At 42.2% G+C, this 21,557-nt stretch overlaps 1 protein-coding gene across 1 annotated transcript in view; it reads right to left on the reverse strand.

Moving 5' to 3' along the window:
• Positions 1-2,507: 2,507 nt before the first annotated feature.
• RBBP8NL (RBBP8 N-terminal like) overlaps positions 2,508-21,557 on the reverse strand; it is a 57,033-nt gene continuing 37,983 nt past the window's right edge. The window contains exons 8-14 of the mRNA XM_089661534.1: positions 16,586-16,668; positions 16,071-16,228; positions 12,817-13,591; positions 9,994-10,078; positions 6,876-6,958; positions 5,474-5,573; positions 2,508-3,850 (exon numbers count right to left, since the gene is read on the reverse strand). Of these exons, the coding sequence (XP_089517660.1) occupies positions 3,741-3,850; positions 5,474-5,573; positions 6,876-6,958; positions 9,994-10,078; positions 12,817-13,591; positions 16,071-16,228; positions 16,586-16,668 (1,394 nt within the window). The 3' untranslated portion in view covers positions 2,508-3,740. The remainder of the gene's footprint in view (positions 3,851-5,473; positions 5,574-6,875; positions 6,959-9,993; positions 10,079-12,816; positions 13,592-16,070; positions 16,229-16,585; positions 16,669-21,557) is intronic.

Raw genomic sequence — 21,557 nt, forward strand, 5'->3', positions numbered from 1 at the left:
GCACCTCCCAGACCTTTAACAGTTTCAGAAGCCAGGACGCGGGCAGGGTTTTAGGGGCATGTGACCGCCGTGATTCGCCGTCATGGCGGTCACATGATCGGAAAAGGTCCAGATCGAAAGGGGAGATCGGGACCTTTCCGTAAGTCACGGACAAATGTGCTGGGAGTGCGTGCTCTCAGCACATATGTATTTTCTTATTGCACGCAAATATGCGGCTGCTGGGCGTCAAGGCCCAGATGCCAAAAGGCTGCATATTTGCGTGCACTCGGCGTCAAGCGGTTAAAGGAGTACAGCCAAAGCTCATTTGGCTGCACTTCTCCTTTGAATCAGTTTGTCCTTCACTCCTGCTCCCTGTTTTCAGCCGACAGTGGGATAAAGTCCGCTGTTGGCTGACGTCACTCAGCGAGTCCAGGCTGGGGATAGATCCTGACTTCAAAGTCGATATCCAGCCAAGAGCTTGGACCGGTACCTGAGCCACTGAGAGCCTGAGCCAGCCCTTCCTGCCCCATTCACAGAGCTCCAGTGAGCACTGAGGGGAAGCAGAGCAGAGAGCTGGTACCTGACAGTCCCAGCTGTCTGCTCAGAGCAGAGGGGAGAACTGAGTGATCAGTGGTGTTTGATCACTCAGTTTTAAGCTGTAGAGCTGGCGGAGGACGGATGCAGCATTGGATTGATGCTGCATCCACCTAGGGAAGTATGATAAAAAGAAATATCCAATACTTCACTTTTAAGCGAAGGTGTACATTACACTGGCCATGCACTGTATGAATTTCATTAGGAATTGGCCAAAATTCACTTAATTGGTGGCCATGTCAGCCCCTATCCATCTGACATCCTTTGGTAAACCAAAGCTGCTGGGCAGAAATTTTTGGCCATTGAGATGCAACCACTGTTCAGGAATTTTAACACATTTGTCTAAATGCAATAACTGCAACGAGAGGAATCTGTTCAATTTTTTTATTCGGCCCACAAACCGGAGCAAATAAGTCTGTATGTGTATGGCCAACTTTTGGGTGAGTTTCCAGAACAGTGGATAATGCCTGTGCAGTGTGAGTCAGCATAGTCCATGGCTCAGGCTCCATCAGAAGCCCACATGACAGCACAGGAGAAAGGAACAGAGTGTTGTCACCCTAGCAGGATCATTAGGTATTAATTTAAAGCTAAAGTCCAAATATGACCTTTATTGCATTGTTACTTTAGTCCAGCTTGGAACAATGTAAGTGTGCACAATTCTTACCTGGAAGCTGACAATCACTGTAGTAGTCTTGACTGCTGCAGTGATAGCCCCAATCTTCTCTGTCCTATGCCGAGTGGCTGTCCTGTATAGTGACCATAAGGGTATTTAAAAAAAATTAGGTGTTTTATGAATGGCAGTGGTGCCAAGCGAGCAACCTCCTGTGGTCACTATGGAGAAGGAAAATCACTCGGCAAGGGACCCAGACAATTGGGGTAATCATTATAGTAGCAGTGACTACTACAGTGATTGTCAGCTTTTATAGTAGTCCTTCAGGTGTGAGATATGCATAGTTACACTGGTCCAAGCTGGACCAATGTAAGCATTCAATAAAGATCATGCCTAGGCTTCAGCTCTAATCAAGCTAAAGATTTAAAAATATTATAAAAATCTTTTAAAATTACATTAAAATGTTCAAGAGATTTTAGTGATTGGGTTTACATATACTTTCATTGAGGAGGTTCACTTTTCACACACAGTACATGCAGATGTATTTAAAAGCAGATCTACACTGTATGAAAGAGAACCAGTCATGTCTGGGGTAATGCAAAAAGGTCAGAGGTTACCTGAAGTATGACAGGTGCTGCTCTACTAACTGCCTGACCACATGCTGGTAATACACACTGATGCAGCTCTGCACAGAAACCAATCAGCTTCCAGGTTTTATTGTCAAAGCTTAACTGAACAAGCTGAAGCTAGAAGCTGATTGGCTCCCATGCACAGCTGCACCAGATTTTGCACTCTGCAGTTTTAGTAAATCTCGCCCACTGTCTCCAGAGTGTGAATAACAGTATCACATAACAGAGGACTGTAGTTTATACTCTCTGTGGGAAATCTTTGTTACTGGATACTTAAGCCTGTCATACACAGCTTGAATCTCAGCATGCACTGGCTGAAATTCGATTCTCGGATGGCAGGTCCCACTGTCAGAATAGAATAGTCAGCAGGGGAGATCCATCCATCTACACTGTTTAGCATAGATAAAGGTATCTGTTAGATTTCTTTCATTCAGCCCACACCTTTGCTAAAGAAATTCATACACGTGTGGCCAGTGAGTTCTCAAAAAAAGAAATAAAAGAAATTAAATGGCAACACTGTGTTCTGAGTTTCTAGAATACCTCTCAGGGGACAGCAAGAGGAAGGATAAACATGTTACATGGGAATAGCCGGAGCTGTGCATGATAATAAAGTAGCTAAATCATATTTAAAATGCACTTTTTTCAATAAATACCAATCTATTGTAACCTTGTAATCAACATATTAAAAAACTACATTTGTGTAATTAGCAATTTATTGCATTATTTTTATATCTCTTATAATCTGAGTATACTATACAGTCACAGACATTGCTGTCAACCGATTGGAGGTATATAGGAACATAACATGATACTTTGGCCTTTATGACTGCTGGAAATGAGATGGGCCTCTTTCAGGACTAACATTGAAAAATATGGGCCAAGGAAAATAATGTGATTGTATGAATATATATATATATATATATATATATACTATTTATATATACACACCAGGTGCTGGCATGCACATCCTGCTATACCAGACTGTAGCTGGGTTCAAACGTAGTAAGTGAGCTGTGATGCACAGAGAACCGAGTGCCTTGTGAATCTGTTAAACAGGACAAAGTGTACAGACACCATCAGTCAATGCAGACATGAATCAGCATTAAGAAAAATAGTCACGGTTTGGAATATATTAAGTGCAACACTTTACCAAAATAAATTAAATGTGGATAACTTTATATATGTACAACTGGATATGACCCATTGCATCAAAGATAAAGTGAACCTGTTTATTTCTCAAGACATTCAGGAGCTTCAAAAAAACAACCACCAAAACTCCGCTTAAACTGGAGAATCGGAATGGCTGCTAAATGACCAACCAGGGGCGGACTGACCATTTGGAAACTCGGACACTGCCCGAGCGCCCGGGGTCAGTAGGGGGCCCTATGAGATGCCCCTGGTACCTTTTTCATAGACTTTTTTGAGTTTGGGCAAGGACACAGGGGCCCCTTGATCCCCTATTGCCCGGGGGCTCCATGAGTTGTCAGTCCGCCCCTGTGACCAACTTTGTGAGATAATTCTTCCCTTGGACACCCACTTTGCCCAGCCCAACCCCGAGTACTAGTGACAACTCTAGGCACTGAGAATAGTTTTCTAAAGGAAAACATGTTGCTTGTAGTAACAGGTATTTTAGGGCATTCACCCTCTGTGTTACAATAATTGGAACAGATTTAAATAAAAAGAGAGCAAAGAAAAATGTGTACTTCATCACAGCCAGTAAGAGTCCATGGTTTACATGCTGTAAGTCATAAAATGAAATACAGACGATATCGTAGTTTCACCGTTGCTCTGGTTGTAGTAAATGAGTCTTTGTATATGGTGGGATTGTGGTAAACCATACGTATAGAAGTGCTATTTCTCATGTGACTCTCAGTGTCTTTGTATATACACATCTCTAGATTCATCTTTATATAATGGAATGCCATCACTCATGCTGGTCTTTCTCGTTCAAGTTCTTTACCGGCTACATTATCATCTTGGGAGATGTCTCTCTCTGTTGGGTGGTCCTTCTTCCTTTTCCTCAAACATTTCTTAGAGGCTATGAAAACAGAGGAGGGTAATATGTAAAGGCTCGGTGACAGCTGGTGCGGGCCAGGAGTACCACAGAAACTGCTCTCAGATGCAGAGATGATAAAATTACAAAATACACCCCATAATATGTAATGGAAAGCTCAGTAGAATTGCTTGCAAAATAAGTTTTCACTGGTGAATTTTCTTTCTTTTAATGGAAGATCTGTGGGCTGTCATTGCTGATCTTCTGAAATTGCTATCTGCCTGTCCTGTTATGCTGCTCCTATAGCTTTAATACTTTCATAGTTACTGTCTGACTTGGACAAGTAGTATCAGTTCATGAGGAAATATCAACACCATGCTGCGTCTGACAGCTAGCTTCACCAGATTTGCAGTGAAATTTGTTGATGTTACTACTGATGCTCACTGTTCTGCTTGCTGTGAAGGAAGCTGTACCTGAGGACCTGCAGGCAAGAATTTCCCTGCTTCATTCACTGTGTGCATCTGTGCATCCTTCACCAATCCTGCTGCCTCCGATTGCTAGCTTCACCAGATTTGGAGTGAAATTTGGTGATGTTACTATTACTGCTCACTGTTCTGCTTGCTGGGGTGGGGAGGGTGGTTGGGAAGCTGTACCTGAGTACCCAGAGACAAGCATCTACCTGCTTCTGCTGCATTCACTTTTTGGATCTGTGTTTCCTCCACCAATCCTGCTGCCTCTTACCTATAGCTTCATCAGATTTGGAGTGAAATTTGGTGATGTTGCTACTGTTTCTCACTATTCTCCTTGCTGGAGAGGAAGCTGTACCCGAAGACCTGCAATGCTACGATCTCTCAACTTTTGCTTTGTTCACTTTTTGGTTCTGTGCTTCCTCCACTAATTTAGCTGCCTCTGACTTCTAATGTCAGGATCACCTGCTGATGGTACTGTGCTTCCCAGGGCAGAAGGTTGTAGTTCCAGTGTCCACCAGTGGGTGTCTCCCAGCAGCCATCAGATCACAGTAATCAGTTTCCAACTGATGATGGCTGCTGGCAGGGTATTTAAGTCCTTCCCTATTAGTGCCTCTTGCTCCAGTGTTTTGCCACTGCCAGATCCTGTTGCCATTTATCCTGATTCTGCCCTGTATGTTGTGCCCAGTACCTTGCTGCCATGTAAATGCTCTTCGGGGTTCCTTTTCCCAGTTTTGATTCCCCCTTCCCATCTGCTCCCTGCTCCTTCAGTTTTCCCTGCTTTCTGTGTTCCCCATTTTGTATATATTGTATATATGTAGTTATTAGTTTGGCTGTTGTTAGTTATTGGTATTCTGTCACTGTGTTTGTGGTTCACTTAAATGTTTGCTGTGTGCTGATGTTTGGATGGATTTAGTTTTATTGTAATTAAATGTAAAGCATACACAGCATGGTCACAGTTTCCGGAGTATAGCCACACATATCTGACCATCTCTGCTGCTGATTTCTGAAAGCTAGCTTCACCAGATCTACAGTGAACTTTGGTGATGTTACTACTGCTTCTCACTGTTCTCCATAAAAGAGAGGAAGCTGTGTAGCTCATGTATCTATCTGTGTAGCTCAGTACATGGTTTCCCTCAGTATACTGGCTGCTAAGGGTTACACCTCTGCTGTGGCTTTTTGAAAGATCCACTATACCTACCTTGAGACAGCCTCTTCTTCCACCGGCTGTGATTCCTTTCACTAGCATAATTGTCTCTGGATGTGTCTGCTTGGGAATGCTGGGATCTTTCCATCTCCCCCTGTAAAACATAATTTAGAAAGGGTATAAGAATTCCAGTGAATTTCAGCATATTTTTCCAGCTGAAGGATGGAAGGGCATTTTCTCCTAGATTGTAAGCTCTAACGAGCAGGGCCCTCTGTTTCCTCTTGTACCAAATTGTATTGTAACTGTAATGTCTGCCTTCATTTTGTAAAGTGCTGAGCAAACTGTTGGCACCATATAAATCCTGTATAATAATAATAATAATATATAAATCCTGTATAATAATAATAATAACAATAATAACTTAGAGCTGCCAAGATATGCTGAGCCTTGCAGTTCCTTGATATCATGAGGGCCAAAGTCTCATTCACTACATGGAGCCTTTTTAGAATAGATGCATAGTTGGGAATCTACATGAAACAGAGTAACACCTTTGTTATGGCTCTGTGGGAGGGGCAGAGATTCCCCCCCCCCTCCATTATTTAAGCAAACTCCCATCTGGCACCAGCAGTGCCAATCCATGACTTAAACATCAGATCTGGGTGGAGTAAGCCTTTAAATCATTTTCTTTTCAGTGCACTATAATACAGAGTTACTCTAGGCCTCAAAATCTGCAAGGTGGCAGGTGCCCCGAGGTCAGCTACAGATACAAGTCTGACCCACATAGTACAATCCCTTAGTACTGGGCATTCCTCACATGTGTGTAGACATCAAAAATACCCGAGAATGGGTGCCACCATCTTGGTTGTGATGTCAGCAGACTCAGAGCTGTCCTTCAAGTGACACATTATAGTATCATCTTTGCTCCTCCCCCATCAGTTATGTAGGGAGGTGAGGGGGTGACAGAGGAGCTAGGCAATGTTGTATTTAGACTTTGTACCCAAGAATACCCAAAAATTGGTGCCCCCCCCACACAGAAAGAGCCTGATATCGACCAAGAACACCCCTGCCCTCCACCCCAGCCTTCCATTACCACTGCCCCCCATACACCATACACCATCCCCCATGGCGAGAGAGAGAAAGACACTCACTTTCACAGCTCTGGATATCCCCAGGAATGAGACTTGGGCTGTGCATACACCGTCATGAAACCCGCAGCCTCTCTCGGTCCTCATGCCTCGTGTGTCACTTCTTCTGTCCCTTCTTCCAATGGGCAGTGCTGCCCCCCCTGAAAAATGCCGCCCTAGGCAAATGCCTTGTTTGCCTTGTGGTAAATACCCCCTTGGAGCTAAGTCAGTATAAACAGCAATTAGACACTCCCAGAAGGTGTGTGTGGGGGGAGAGGAGGGGGGTTGGTTGTAATAGGATATTGACATGTTTTTATAGGAAAACTACATACGTCACTATCAGATGTATCTAAATCTTCATCCATGTCCTGATGTGATGAATTCCCATCTGTTGCTTGTCCTTCCTCCTCCTCATCTGTTGGTACAGGACAGACATGTTATACAGTCCAGCTCTAATTGATATTATCTACGGTATACATGTACAATACACGTGGCTACTATGTGTTGGAAGAACACAGGATTAAAGTAAACCTGAGGACTGCCACTGTTGACTTCTCATGATGGATTTTCTTTAAAGAGGCAATGTCACTTTACCCATTCAGATCAAAGTGGCAGTGTCTGTGTCAATTCCCGGCCCCTTGACCCTTACCTGTGCAGCAATTTTTCCTTAAGCTGATGCAAAATATTCTATACTGCCAGGAATGGGGGAGCAGGTGACCTCCTCCTATGACGTAATCAGAGCTGCTATTAGAAACCATGGGGCCCCATACAGCAAACCTGACAGGGCCCTCCCCACCCCAAAAAAAAAAAAAATTACTATGCTTCAGTTATGAATGAACACTTTGAGTAATCGGTACCAATCACTTGTTGTGTTCATCATCCTGATGGATCCTATTGTGTGCTTGCAGTTACTGGTGGGAAGGAGAGGAGGGAACCAAGGAGCACTGCGGGGGTGGGCACACACAGAGGGGCCTGGACAACAATGTATGGTGCACAGGGAGGTTGATGGGTGTGGCAAGGGGGCAGTTACTGGAACTGATCCCTGTATGGCTCTCTCTGCAGCAGCTGAAAGCCAGAGGGAGGGAGAGGAGAAAACGCCAGTCTTCAGCTGCTGCAGAGAGAACCATATGGGGGATCGGTTCTAGTAATTGCCCCCCCCCCAACATGCTAATCACCCTCCCTACGCACATCCGATGTACCCAGCTGCCTGGCCCCATACAGTAGGACTGGTGGTACCCCCTTATCCACGGCCCTTAATGTAATCCTCAGGCCTATCAGCCAATCGTTTGGGCTTGTGCTGCACTGAAATCCAAAATAATCTAAGAAGCCCTACTTGGTTCTCTTCTGTGAACTACAGAAAACCTCCCTTCTATGTAATGAAGATGGAGAGATAGAGGTGTTCTGTCATCCAAACATACTTCCCATCCTAGGTTGACAGCACTCTTCTTCTATAGCTATATTACGGAGTGTTGTCGCACTAGGTCATCAGGATTACATAGTTACAGTACATAGTTCGTCTGGCTGAAAAAAGACAAAAGTGCATCCAGTTCAACCATTAAAAAAAAAATTGTTACTGGAAGGATCACCAGATGAAAGTAAAGTTTATAAAAAGCAGGTAACTATGCAACCACCACATCCAAGGACTGTTAAGCTGCACTATATTGCATTTTTGTTCTGGAGTGTAGATAAGCAACTATGTTTGCCCAAGGTGAATTAAGTATTACTAATCGTGTAATTGTTTTTGTTCTTTCACATATCAATTTCACAACTTCATAAGTGTAGTAAGTGTCAAAACAATATGGGGACAAATGTTGAAAGAACGGAATTTAAAAAGTATCAGATTAATGAATGGAATCGGCCAACCCAACCTTTAAACAGGCATTCAGAAATAAGCTGCATTACAGAATGAAAAACAAGAAAGAAAATGCAGCAAAATAACATCTTTAGGCCTTTAAATAGGCCCCTAGGGGTGACAGAACTCTTTATGACTGATCTTGGGGGGCAGCAAATGAAAGGGTTAAGGGAAAAGGTTATTAGTGAACCAACTTCATGTGCATATATATAATAAAGGAGTAATGAACGGTAACGTAGTGTATTCAATGTAATATACTGTCTGTAGCTATGCAGTACATGAACGAATGCAGCTACAGTAATGTAATACATGGAATATAATATCATGTGATATATGCAGCTATGTAGTACATGAACGAATGCAGCTACAGTAATGTGATACGTGGAATATAATATCATGTGATATATGTAGCCAGGGACGGACTGACCATTTGGGAACTCAGGCACTGCCCGAGGGCCCGTGGTCAGTAGGGGGCCCCATGAGATGCCCCTGGTACCTTTCATAGGCTTTTTTGGGTGCGGTTTGAGTGTGGGCGAGGACACAGGGGCCACATGATCCCCTATTGCCCGGGGCCCAATGATTTGTCAGTCCGCCCCTGTATTTAGCTATGTAGTACATGAACGAATGCAGCTACAGTAATGTAATACATGGAATATAATATCATGTGATATATGTAGCTATGTAGTACATGAACGAATGCAGCTACAGTAATGTGATACGTGGAATATAATATCATGTGATATATGTAGCCAGGGGCGGACTGGCCATTTGGGAACTCAGGCACTGCCTGAGGGCCCGGGGTCAGTAGGGGGCCCCATGAGATGCCCCTGGTACCTTTCATAGGCTTTTTTGGGTGCGGTTTGAGTGTGGGCGAGGACACAGGGGCCACATGATCCCCTATGGCCCCATGATTTGTCAGTCCGCCCGTGTATGTAGCTATGTAGTACATGAACGAATGCAGCTACAGTAATGTAATACATGGAATATAATATCATGTGATATATGTAGCTATGCAGTACATGAACGAATGCAGCTACAGTAATGTAATGCCGGGGCGGACTGACCATTTGGAAACTCAGGCACTGCCCGAGGGCCCGGGGTCAGTAGGGGGCCCCATGAGATGACCCTGGTACCTTTTTCATAGGCTTTTTTGAGTTTGGGCAAAGACACAGGGGCCCCATGATCCCCTATTGCACGGGGGCCCCATGAGTTGTCAGTCCGCCCCTGGTAATACATGGAATATAATATCATGTGATATATGTAGGTATGTAGTACATGAACGAATGCAGCTACAGTAATGTAATACATGGAATATAATATCATGTGATATATGTAGCTATGTAGTACATTAATTAAAGTAGCAACAGTAATGCACTGATCTCTGGACAGCATGTCTTATCTGTATTGGACTGCCCAAATGGCACATCTGACAATTGGAAGATCAAATGTGTACAGTGGATTGTTTACAAGACTTGGGATGTTCAGGGTTTTCTTCAAAGGAAGCTATAGATTTTTTCTATGCTCCTAGAATGCTGAGAAGCACAGAGATACTTTTCATTTACTTTCAGAACAGTTGTATGCGGTCTTCCTTTATTCACCTGATTCCCGATGTCTCTTGTTCCCCTTTCCTGGTCTTTTGATGATAGGAAACTCTCTGGTCATCTCTGTTCCCACGTTGTGTTCCTGAAAGAGGAGAACTATGAGTGAGAATTGGAATAATTTGTATAGGTTGTGCCTAGACTTTCCCAAGACTCCTGATGATGAAGGTTAAAAAGAATGCCTGAGGAATGCCCTTAACCCGCCTGGTAAAGCGACACATCTGTACAATGTATACAATCTACTACAGCAAAACTGACATTTGCAAATCAAAACTTGCAGTTTAAATTGCTGGCAAACGAAGGCTTCAGATGCTTTACCATCTGTTTGCTACACTAAATAATATAAAAAATGGCGTGGGGTTCCTCCTGCATGCTTAGATAAGAGTCTAGTGTGCATTTCTGGGGAGGGTGCCATGTTTTTTTCTTGATTTTTGCATGGGGTTCCACACCAGACCCAAAAGGATGTACAAAGAAGGAAGGAGGGTAAGACTCTCAAACTGAGACACAGATGTTGTTGGTGAGAAAACCCTGCTTCCCTGTTCTGTTTAAACCTAAAACGAATCCACTTCATACATAATAAATACACTGGGGGTTATTTACTAAAACTATATGGTGCAAAATCTGGTGCAACTGTGCGGAGAAATCAGTAATTTTCCAGGTTTTGTTGTCAAAGCTTAACTGAACAAGCTGAAGTTAGAAGCTGATTGGCTACCATGCACAGCTGCACCAGATTCTGAGTCAGGGCCGCCATCGGGGGGGACACACATGTAGGGGGCCCAGGCATCCCCAGGTTTCCGGGGCCCAAGTTGCCACCTCCCACTGACTACTGCTGTCCAAATTATCATGTGCATTTACAGGCCCAGGCAGAGGAGGAGGTCGTCATTTCCTTCTCCCTGCTCCACAGCATACTAGTGCTCCATCTCCTGGTTTCTGCCTTCTGTCCTGGTGCTGAGAACAGGACTGGGACACAGGTGAGGGGGACAGTCAGAGCGTCAACCTAGTGAGGGAGATCGGGCTATGGCTTCTGTATGTTGATGCTCCCCCAATACAGTGCTCTCAATATAGAGACGATCTGATACATGGTACATAGTGGGTACTCCCACAATAGAACAGTCTTTATTTACAGGCAAGAGAGAATGTCACAAGCACACCAAGGATCACCAATATGGGTCCAAAGGTTTTAATGAACGATCACGTAACCTGATGAAGGGGTCCTGTGAGACTCTGAAATGTTGCCTTGCTGTAACTATGTGAGCGTTCATTAAACTTTTGGATCCATAATGGTGATCCTTGGTGTGCTGGTGACATTCCCCCTTGCTGATTCTGTTCAGTTCCAGCCGACGGTCGCTGCAGCACACACTTGTACACACAGGCATTTTTAACACAGGAACGTGTGCCTGTGTATTGTACATTTTTATTTACAGGCAGTCTGGTGTATTTTGGTGTTCCCACAATACAGGGCTCTCTATACACAGGTGGTCTGGTGTGTGTTGGTGACTCTTTGCTTTATGGGGATGTCTGTTTGCTGGATTGGAATGTCTCTTTGATATATGGGATATCTCTTTGCTGAATATATGGGGATGTCTCTTTGTTGGATTGGGATGTCTCTTTGCTGAATATATGGGGATGTCTCTTTTGCTGGATTGGGATGTCTCTTTCCTATATGGGGATGTCTCTTTGCTGAATATATGGGGATGTCTTCGCCAGATTGGGCCATCTCTTTACTGGATTGGGCTGTCCCTGCTGAATATATAAGAATATCTCTTTGCCAGATTGGGATGTCTCTTTGCTATATGGGGATGTCTCTGCGGGATTTGGATGTCTCTTTGCTGGATTGGGATGTCTCTTTACTGAATATATGAGATTTAAAGCTGTGTAAGGGGCCTCAAATTTTCTGATGGCTGCCCTGTTCTGAGTGCTCTGGTTTTAGTAAATCGACCCCAATGTCACCTGCTTATTTAAGGTATAGTGACATTGTCTGCTGATAGCCCACCCAATAAATTACACTCCACACTCCCTTACCACCTCCCTGTTTGTTGGAATCCTTGATTTATAACCAGAGCGGGGCTTATAGATATAGGGTATTTGACATCCCGCATGTGACAGTGCTCCAGCCTGAGTGGCCTTTATCCAGGCCCAGACACTGTCATGTGGGGAGAGACATTTGGGAGGTGACGAGGGAGCATAGATGGGTGAATATAATTTGCTGTGGAGTGGGGTAATGGTTAGGCTATCAACAGATACTGTCAATTTGCTCTCTAATGGGCAAATGACAGTGTCCCTTTTTTATTTTTATTTTTGACAGAGTAACATTATTACTATCCAAATTTACACTATGTTTTACTGACATCAGTTTTCCTTAAATATAAGTTGTATATCACAAGACATACCCCACTGCTCTCTAAATGTAAGTTCCATTTCACAGACTGACATCATCAGTATCCAAATATAAAGTTATCATTGGATAATGATTAACCTCCAATGTAAATTCTGCTTTACCGAAGTTATGGTTTACAGGATTGACAACATTACTCTTAAAATATCATTTTATCCAGAATGAACATTACTACTTTCCAAATAAAAGTTAAATTTTTATAGTAAATGCAATAAAATTGAAGACATACTTCCTACCCCTTCATATTTTTCATCCATTCAATGACTACTGAAACTTATTGCACCGACTCCCTAGATATACTGTCTTAGTTCTCATTGCAATGTCTTGAACCCCATGTTGCTGTTTTGCTCTATATCGCCTTGATGTATGTTGAAAATATCAATAAAAATGAATCAATGATAAAGGTTACATTTTATGGTTGTACTCACCATCAGGTTTTCCTCTGAGATTCTCTCTTGTTCACTTTTAGCCACTGACATGAAATCAGAAACTGATGCCCTGTTTGGAGGTGAATCATTATTTCTGAAAGACAGATTTGCCATATGGATTTCATGATGGCCCTTTGGTTCTCTCTTGATGTCACTCTGAGCACTGTGATAACCTCTCCTGGCATCAGACAGGTCAAGTGGCTTATCTGGTGTAACATCTTCTTCAGTATGGATTTTCTTCTCTGGCTCTGCACACTTTTCCTCTTTATGGGACCAATCTTTCTCCTCCTCTTGGCTATCTTGACATCTGTTGTTCTTCCAATGGGTGCTTAAGACTTGTATCAGCGACAGCTCCTTCTCGGTAGGGCTTTCCCTCATTAGATATTTGGGCACGTCCGTTGGTGAACTGGGTGATCTGAGTCCTTGGTTCTGCTTGGCTATTACATATTGAAGCTTTTCTCTTTGGTTGGTTAGGTTCATTTTGTTTTTGTATCCGTGTTCCCTCATGTATAACATGGCACCCTGTAACTCAGCCATTGCAGCTTTTTCTTCCCAGTCATCATCTGACCGCTTCCTCTCCATTGCCAGCTCACGATTCTTGGCCAATACGTACCGAACTGGCCCATCACTGGGAACGCCTTGACTGCGCTGTGCAAGGCGCTTCTGTACGAAGTGTTGCCGCAAAAGGTTCAGTTGTTCTTCGGGGATGACATGTTTCAGAGAATCCAGAGGGGAAGGTGGTTCAGGCAAATCTGTTCGGCTTTCCTTAGGTTGTCTGCAAATTAGACTAGATCAGTAAGAATGAAATACATTTTCCTAATTACTCAATTACTCATAAACTCTCCTGATGTGTGTCAACATATAACTTGTCTTACTTGCTCCCTTTTGATTTAATAATTATGCCACTAAACACATTATTTTTCATTTATTACAGGTACTTATATAGCACTGTCAATTTACACATCACTTTACATATATATTATACATTCATATCAGCCCCTGCCCTCAACAAGCTCACAATCTAAGGTCCCTAACTCACATTCATACTTACTAGGGCCAATTAACCTACAAGCAGTTCTTTGGGGTGTGAGGGGAAGCCAGTGTACCCACGCAGGCACAGGGTAAACATGCAAACTCCGTGCAGGCGGTACCATGGTTGGGATTCGAACCAACAACCCAAGTGCTGGTAAGTGGAAGTGCTAACCACTGTGCTAGCCCTTAATATGTTTGATAAGTGAAGATACCAGCTGATCCTGCCAGAAATCCAACACTGTCCTGTGTTCTGTGCACTCTGCAGTTATCAGTTAGTTATGCTCAGTCCTGCCTAATTTACCTCTGTGAACTACAGAACACCTCCTTCCTATGGAATGGAGATTTTATTTCTATGTTCTGTAGTCCTAACACACTTCCTGTCCCAGGGTGGTGTTGCCGCTTCTCATTAGATGTTTGGTGAGTAAATACAGTTTAGTGAGTAAATACAGTTTAGTGAGTAAATGTTGTCACCCTAAGGCTGGAAGTATGTTACTGGTGCCTGGTGAAAATAAAAAAAAAATGCAAAAAAGAAAACAAATGGAGCCATCACATCTAAGTACTGGGAAACATAAATATATACATTGTTTCTCTTGGGTTTAACTTTAACTAAATATTACACAAGCCATTGCAGAGTCCAGAAGGCTTTTAACAAGTCCTGTGCCAGGGTCTACCTCCTAACATTTATACTGGATAACTTGTTTCCTCTTAGAACCCGACTTTAAAGCTGGCCATAGATGATTTATTCAAAATTTTTCTTTAAGCTAGCGGACTGAACGAAAAAAAACAAAACAAACAGAATCCTCCATCCACAGGAGAGATGGATGGAGGAATCCTCCCTGCTGGGACTTTGCATTCTGTCAGTAGGACTCTCCGCAGTCAGAATACACTGATTGTCTGCAGCTAGCTGATCAAGAAAAATTTTCCCAAGCCCAGTAGATTGACTTCTGTCAAACAGGCACAGCCACACTTGGATCTAAATTTGACTGGTCCCCAATGAAGCGGCCAAATTCTGATTCATGTATGGCCAGCTTTAGGCAAGTTTCAATCTGGTGCCTGTGAAAAACTGCTTGGTATTGACCTTTTGATACATCAGGCATTCTGCATGTGAGATACACCAAGGAGTGGGGCCAATTATGGGTGTGTTGGGAATACCTCTTCTGTATTACAAACAAGAAGGGGTTCTCAGATCAGCAAGAAAGGGAAGAGGGGTGGACCAGTAAATTGCAGGAATGACCGGGGCAAATATATTCCAAGGCTTAATTTTGAATTTTGGCGGTAGTGTATCTATACAGAAACATATAGAACAAGGGAATCCAGACTTTCTAAACAAACGGCCAGTTTATTGTCCCTCAGACTTTAGAAGGGCCAGACTGTAGCCAGTGAGAGTATCAGTGGCAGTAAACAATTAGGTTGATTTACTTAAGGCAAATAGACTGTGCACTTTGCAAAGTACAATTGCACTCTGCAAGTGCAGTTGCTCCAGAGCTCTGTAAATGAGGTAAAGCTTCACTTTACAAAAAGTACCTAATCGCGAAATTTAAAAAAACAGCATTTTTGCTTGCACATGATTGGATGATGGAAGTCAGCAGAGCTTCTGCTCATTCACTAAGCTCTGGAGCAATTGCACTTTGCAAAGTGCACAGTCTATCTGCCTTTCATAAATCAACCCCAATGTCTCAGCCTTGGTATTCAGAGGGAGTAAAAACATTTCATAGTGTCTGTTGTTAGTAGATGGAGGAATAGTGCCCCATCATTGATGTTAGTTGGAGGAAGAATGCCTCATCGTTGGTGTCAGTAGGAGAAATAGTGCTCCATCATTTATATAAGTTGGGGGAATTATGCCCCATTGTCGGTGTCAGTGGTAGAAATTGTTGATGTCAGCGGAAGAATTAATGGCCTATCATTGGTGTCAGTGGAAAGAAAAATACCCCATCACTGGTGTTAGTGGAAGGAAAAATACCCCATAATTTGTGTTATTGGGAGGAATGGTGCCTCATTGTTGGTTTCTGAAGAATGAATAGTGCCTCATATCAAAGGGAGAAATTGTACCTAATATCAATGATAAGAATAGTGCCCCAAGGACTGCATACAGGCAAGGAAAGGGCCGCAGTTTACAGACCACTGCTACAGACTAAGGACAAGGAAAGAACTTTTCACATGAGGATACCGGAAACAATGAGTGGAGGCATGCAGTGAACGCAGAGAAAGTAGGTATCACTTACACATCATTGGCAGAGCTGTGTCTGTGGATGGGTGATGAAGTGCCACTTTGTCCACACTTAGCTCCTGGTCTCATTACAGCGATGGTTCCATGAAGCTGGTTGGAGATCCTCTGCTGGTTTCGAGTGGTCATAAGGACCTTCTGCACACCGGATGTAGTCTACAATCAGACAAACAAGGTTGACACATATATCTAAAAAGATATCCTCGTTAAGTTAATTAAGTACATTGGGTTGTATGCTTCCAAGACCTAGTTGTGTCAGGCAACTCAATTCACACATATCACCAGCTAAAACTTCAGGGAGCACTGTGAAGGTGCAAAAGTGGTATTAGATCCAGCGGATTCAGCATTTAGTCCTGCATGGTGGACATGGGGTATTGTCTGACTCATTCTGCATTTTGTTTTGTGCTCCCTAGGTGGGTAATGATTGACACACCATATAATCATTCATTCATAGGGTGTAAAGCTCAATTTTGAAGAAGGTACCAGAGAAAAACGCTTTGATACATCACATACCATGTCAGTTTGCCGAGTTGAATTGTTCATCATCTGGACGTTCTTCAGCACCGGTGACAATGTAAGGACAGCGGGACATGTTTCTGAAATAAGAAAAATAGAATATATATATATTCTAGAGTAAGTCCTGGTTCATACTGGATCCGACTTGAAGTCGCACGATCTCAAAGTCAGATGTCAGTGTGACTTCAGGTGCGACTTGGAAGACATCTGTGCAACGTCATGCACAGATGTCTATGCGAGTCGCACCTGAAATCACAAAAGGTAGAGCAGGAACTACTTTCAAAATCGGTGCAAATCAGACAGAGTTGAAGTCGCACCAATTTTAATGGTTCCTTTGCGGACAATAGGGTGCAACTTTGAAATTGTCAAATCACATGACAACTCTCACCGGTGTGAACCAGGGCTAAAACTGTAATGAAAGAAATATGGGGGGTTTATTTACTAAGGCTGGCCATACACTTACAATTTTCTGTCCAATTTCCTTTAGATTTACCTTCAGTAATGTAGTGCAAGGGCCCGTCTACTTGGATACAATTAAAATGTGTTGTTTAGGTTTGACCTCATATTATATGGTTTTTAGTCAATCTTTTTTTTTTTTTAATTTAAATATTTATTAGTTTTTCATATTATTACAAAAATCCATAAAAAGAGACACAAATACATATAAATATCCATACATTTCTACTCTGTCCCTTATATTTACCTCTTTTCTATTCCCTTCCCTCCCAACCCACCATTTCCCCCCTTCCCCCCCCCCTCCCCTCTGCAAGATCTCCAATCTCTCTAGGCCCAATAACTTCGAATAACTTCCTAGATTAGAGTTTTCTATATTTCTCTTTCAATCCCGATTTTTCCCATTTTCCCCATGGTGAATAATATATTTTCATCCTATCTTCCTGAATATGATAAGATTTTTCCAGTCTGCTAATCTGGTTTACCCTATTGATCCAATCCTCCTCCGTTGGTATCTCTACCTTCCGCCAATACTTGGGGATCAACCCTTTTGCAGCACTTAAGTAGTACCATACACCCGATTCCTTATATTTATTTACTGTTGTCTCAACACTATGTAGGAGACACATGTTTGGGTCTAATCCTATGTCATTTCCAGTTATTTTTTCTATTAATTTGACTATTGTCTTCCAGTAAACCTGAATTTTTAGATATTGCCACCATATGTGAAACACCATGCCCTCTTCCCCGCATCCTCTCCAACACATGTTTGAATTCTCCCCCCTCATCCTGTGCTCAGTGCTCGGTGTAATATGCCATCGTGTCAAACATTTATAGTTAATCTCAACGTCTCTCATACTAACATTCTCGTGAACTAGTCTAAATATCTTATTCTGTTGATCTTCATCTATCTCCACCTCCATATCTCTTTCCCAATTTACTATAAAAATTAACTTTGTGTCTGTGTCTAGTTCTGTGAGTATTCTATACATTTTTGTAACTCCGTGTTTCCCATCTCTACGTGTTTCTAATAGCCTTTCAAACATGTTCCATTCCTTTTTTAATCTCAAGGGTTTTGGGAGAGTTCCTATAAAACATTTTAATTGATGATATTTCCACTCATCTATTTTAGTAAACATATCTCCTCCCATCTCTTTTAATTCTTTAAATGTTCTCAACTCCCCCTCTACCAATACGTCTCTCAATTGGATATCTTCCTTTTTAATCCATCTCCCTGATATCTCATCTTTTCCCGGAGGGAAGATTTCCGTGTTTGCAAGAGGCATTAATATAGAGTTGAATTCCCATTTCATGTGTTTATGTAAGTTGTCCCATATCCTTAAGACAATTAAAGTGTAGGTGCTTGTGCCCTCTTTGGTTCTTCTATAATGTGCTGGAACCCATATCATCTTGCTCAAATTAATTCCACTCAGATCATTCTCTATTTTTACCCAACTTTTCCCCTTATGATTAAATGTCCAATCATAAATTCTTGCTAACATTACTGCTTTGTAGTATCTCTTGACATCAGGTAGTCCCATCCCCCCTTTCTCTTTAGTCCTACTTAGTGTTTCATATGATACTCTTTGTTTTTTATTCCTCCATATATATCTTGTTAACATTTTTCTCATTATCTTAAAAAACACCTCTGGGAGTTTGATTGGGATCATTTGAAATCTATAGAGTATTTTAGGTATAATTACCATTTTAATTAGGTTCATACGTCCTAACCATGATGGATTTCCTCCTTCTAATCTTTTTAGTTCGTCCTTAATCTCATTTATCAGAGAAATATAGTTTAATCTATACAGTTGTTTATATGAGGTAGCGAGATTTATGTCTAGGTATTTTATATCTTTTTCTCTCCAAATAAAGGGGAATTCTTTTTGTAGCCTTTCTTTTTCGCTCTTTGGTATATTAATGTTCAAAATCTCAGTTTTTGTTGGATTAATTTTTAGATTAGATAGTTCCCCATATTCCTTCAGAATCTTCATTATATTTGGTAATGTTATTCGGGGGTTGCCTACATAAAACAGTAGGTCGTCCGCAAAGGCCGCTACTTTATGTTCTATATTTTCTATCTGGATTCCCTTTACCGCTCCACTATTCCTTATTATTGATAGCAGGGGTTCCAATGTCAATACATACAGCAAGGGGGACAATGGACATCCTTGCCTTGTTCCATTGGACATCCCAATGGATTCCGACCTCTCCCCATTTACCGTGATGATTGCGGTGGGCTCCTTATATAGTTTACCTATCCATTCTCGCATTCTCTCTCCAATCCCCAACCCTTCCAAGTTGTCTATCATAAAGCCCCAGTCCACTCTATCAAACGCCTTTTCGGCATCAATTGACAAGAGCACCACCGGGGCTTTCCCTTTTCTACTTTTCTGGATAAGCATCAGAGTTCTCAAGCCATTATCTCTACCCTCTCTCCCCTGGACAAAGCCCACCTGGTCTCCATGGATCCATTCGGGCATTAGATCTTTCAGCCTGTTTGCTAGGACCTTTGCGTACAACTTAGTATCTGTATTTAATAGTGAAATTGGTCTGTGGCTAGAGCACTGAGAGGGATCTTTTCCCTCCTTGTGGATGAGAACTACATGGGCCTGAAGGGATTCCCTCCTCACCTCCATCCCTTCTCCCAAGTCATTCATATATTTCTTTAACTTTGGTAACAGTACTTCACTAAATTTTTTATAGTACTTAACAGTATAACCATCCGGGCCTGGGCTTTTCCCTCCTCCTGTACTTCTTAATGCTACTTCTATTTCTTCCTGAGAGATTTCTGCCTCCAGGGAGTTCAGTTGTGTTTCACTAAGCTTTGGCAATCCCGCATTTTTTAAATATATCCTCCTTTTTTCATTAATACCTTCTCTAGTTTCTTTTGATGTTCCTTGGAGGCTGATGTTATACAACTTTCTATAATACTCCGTGAATACTTTAATGATTTCTTTAGTTGAGTGGACCATCTCCCCCTTAGGGCTTTTTATCTTTTCTATATAATTCCTGTTTTTCTTCTTATTCAGGGCTCTCATTAAGTATTTTCCTGGTCTATCACCCCATCTATATCTTTCACTTAATACTTTATTATATACTCTTCTCCTCTCCTCATCCATCAATCTCTCTAATTCGTCTTTTTTATCCCTTAACTTCTGTCTTGTTTCTATTGTTATTTTTTTCTTATGTATCCACTCCAATTCCAGGATTTCCTTTAAGAGTCCGCTAACCCTCTCTCTTCTTTCTTTTTTCTTCCTTGCTCCCATCACAATCAGGATTCCTCTTATATATACCTTATGACTTTCCCATACTGTAGCTGTCGATACTTCCTCTGTTTCATTCTCCTGGAAATATACCTTAATCTCTTCACTGATCCTCTGCACAATATCCTCATCAAAGAGAAGAGCCTCATTTAACCTCCATCCTAAACCTCCCGTCCACATTTTTCCCCATCCCATTTTCATTACAACTGGGGCATGGTCCGAAAAAGTTCTTGTCTCTATTTCTATTTTAACCAGCATTTCAATGAGTTGATGATCTATTAAAATGTAATCCAGTCTCGAGTATATCTCGTGTGCATTAGAGAAGAAGGTATAGTCTCTGTCCTTCATATGCATTATTCTCCAGGTGTCCACCAGTTGGTACTCATGGATCACCTTCCTCAAAGCTCTCAGGGACCTACCCCCTTCTCTCTGCACAAGGGAGGTTGCATCTATCTGTGGGTCCATACAGAGGTTTAAATCTCCTGCTATTATCAAACGCCCTTTTTTAAAATCTATCAATTTTTTTAGCAGACCCTTCAGAAAGATCTCAGGTTTCTTGTTGGGGCAATATATATTGGCTAGTGTGCATTCAATTCCCTGTAGTTTACCTTTCAAAAACAGGAATCTCCCTTCCGGGTCAGTCCTTCTATCTTCCAACTCAAACCTCATATTTTTTGCCAATCCTATTGCCACCCCCTTTGCTCTTTTAATTGGAGAGTCGGCGTAATACCATGTAGGATAATATTTGGATTTTAGTTTCACATTAGATTCTATCTCAAAATGTGTCTCCTGCAAAAATACCACTGACGTTGCCCTATGATGTAGCTCTTTAAACAACTTGAATCTTTTCCCAGGGCAATTTAACCCATTCACATTATATGTTATAAACTGTATTTCTTCCATCCTTCTTGATTCTGTTTATCTCTCTTCTAATTCGTCTCCTCCTATTAGGCCCAAATGACTTGCAGAATATTAGCCCCACCCCCCCTCCTTTCCCCCTCCTACCACCCCTCCCACCCTCTCTTTTTTTTCCCCTACCCATTTTTAGGCATATAAACTGCCTACAAATCATTTGTGGATCCATTTCCACCATTGATTAAAATTTAGGGCGTAAGCTCCACCTATGTACGGCTCACCTCATCTCCGACCCGCCCGATTCCCTCTCTCTATAGTCTAGACTCAGCGAGAGTCTTTACTCTTTACCTCCCACCGTTAACCGTATCCTCTAAGCGGATCTCGACCTCCGGAGG

Source organism: Staurois parvus, unplaced genomic scaffold (genome assembly GCF_062004578.1).
Source record: "Staurois parvus isolate SC_StPar_1 unplaced genomic scaffold, SC_StPar_1.0 ptg001349l, whole genome shotgun sequence".
Lineage (NCBI taxonomy): Eukaryota > Metazoa > Chordata > Amphibia > Anura > Ranidae > Staurois > Staurois parvus.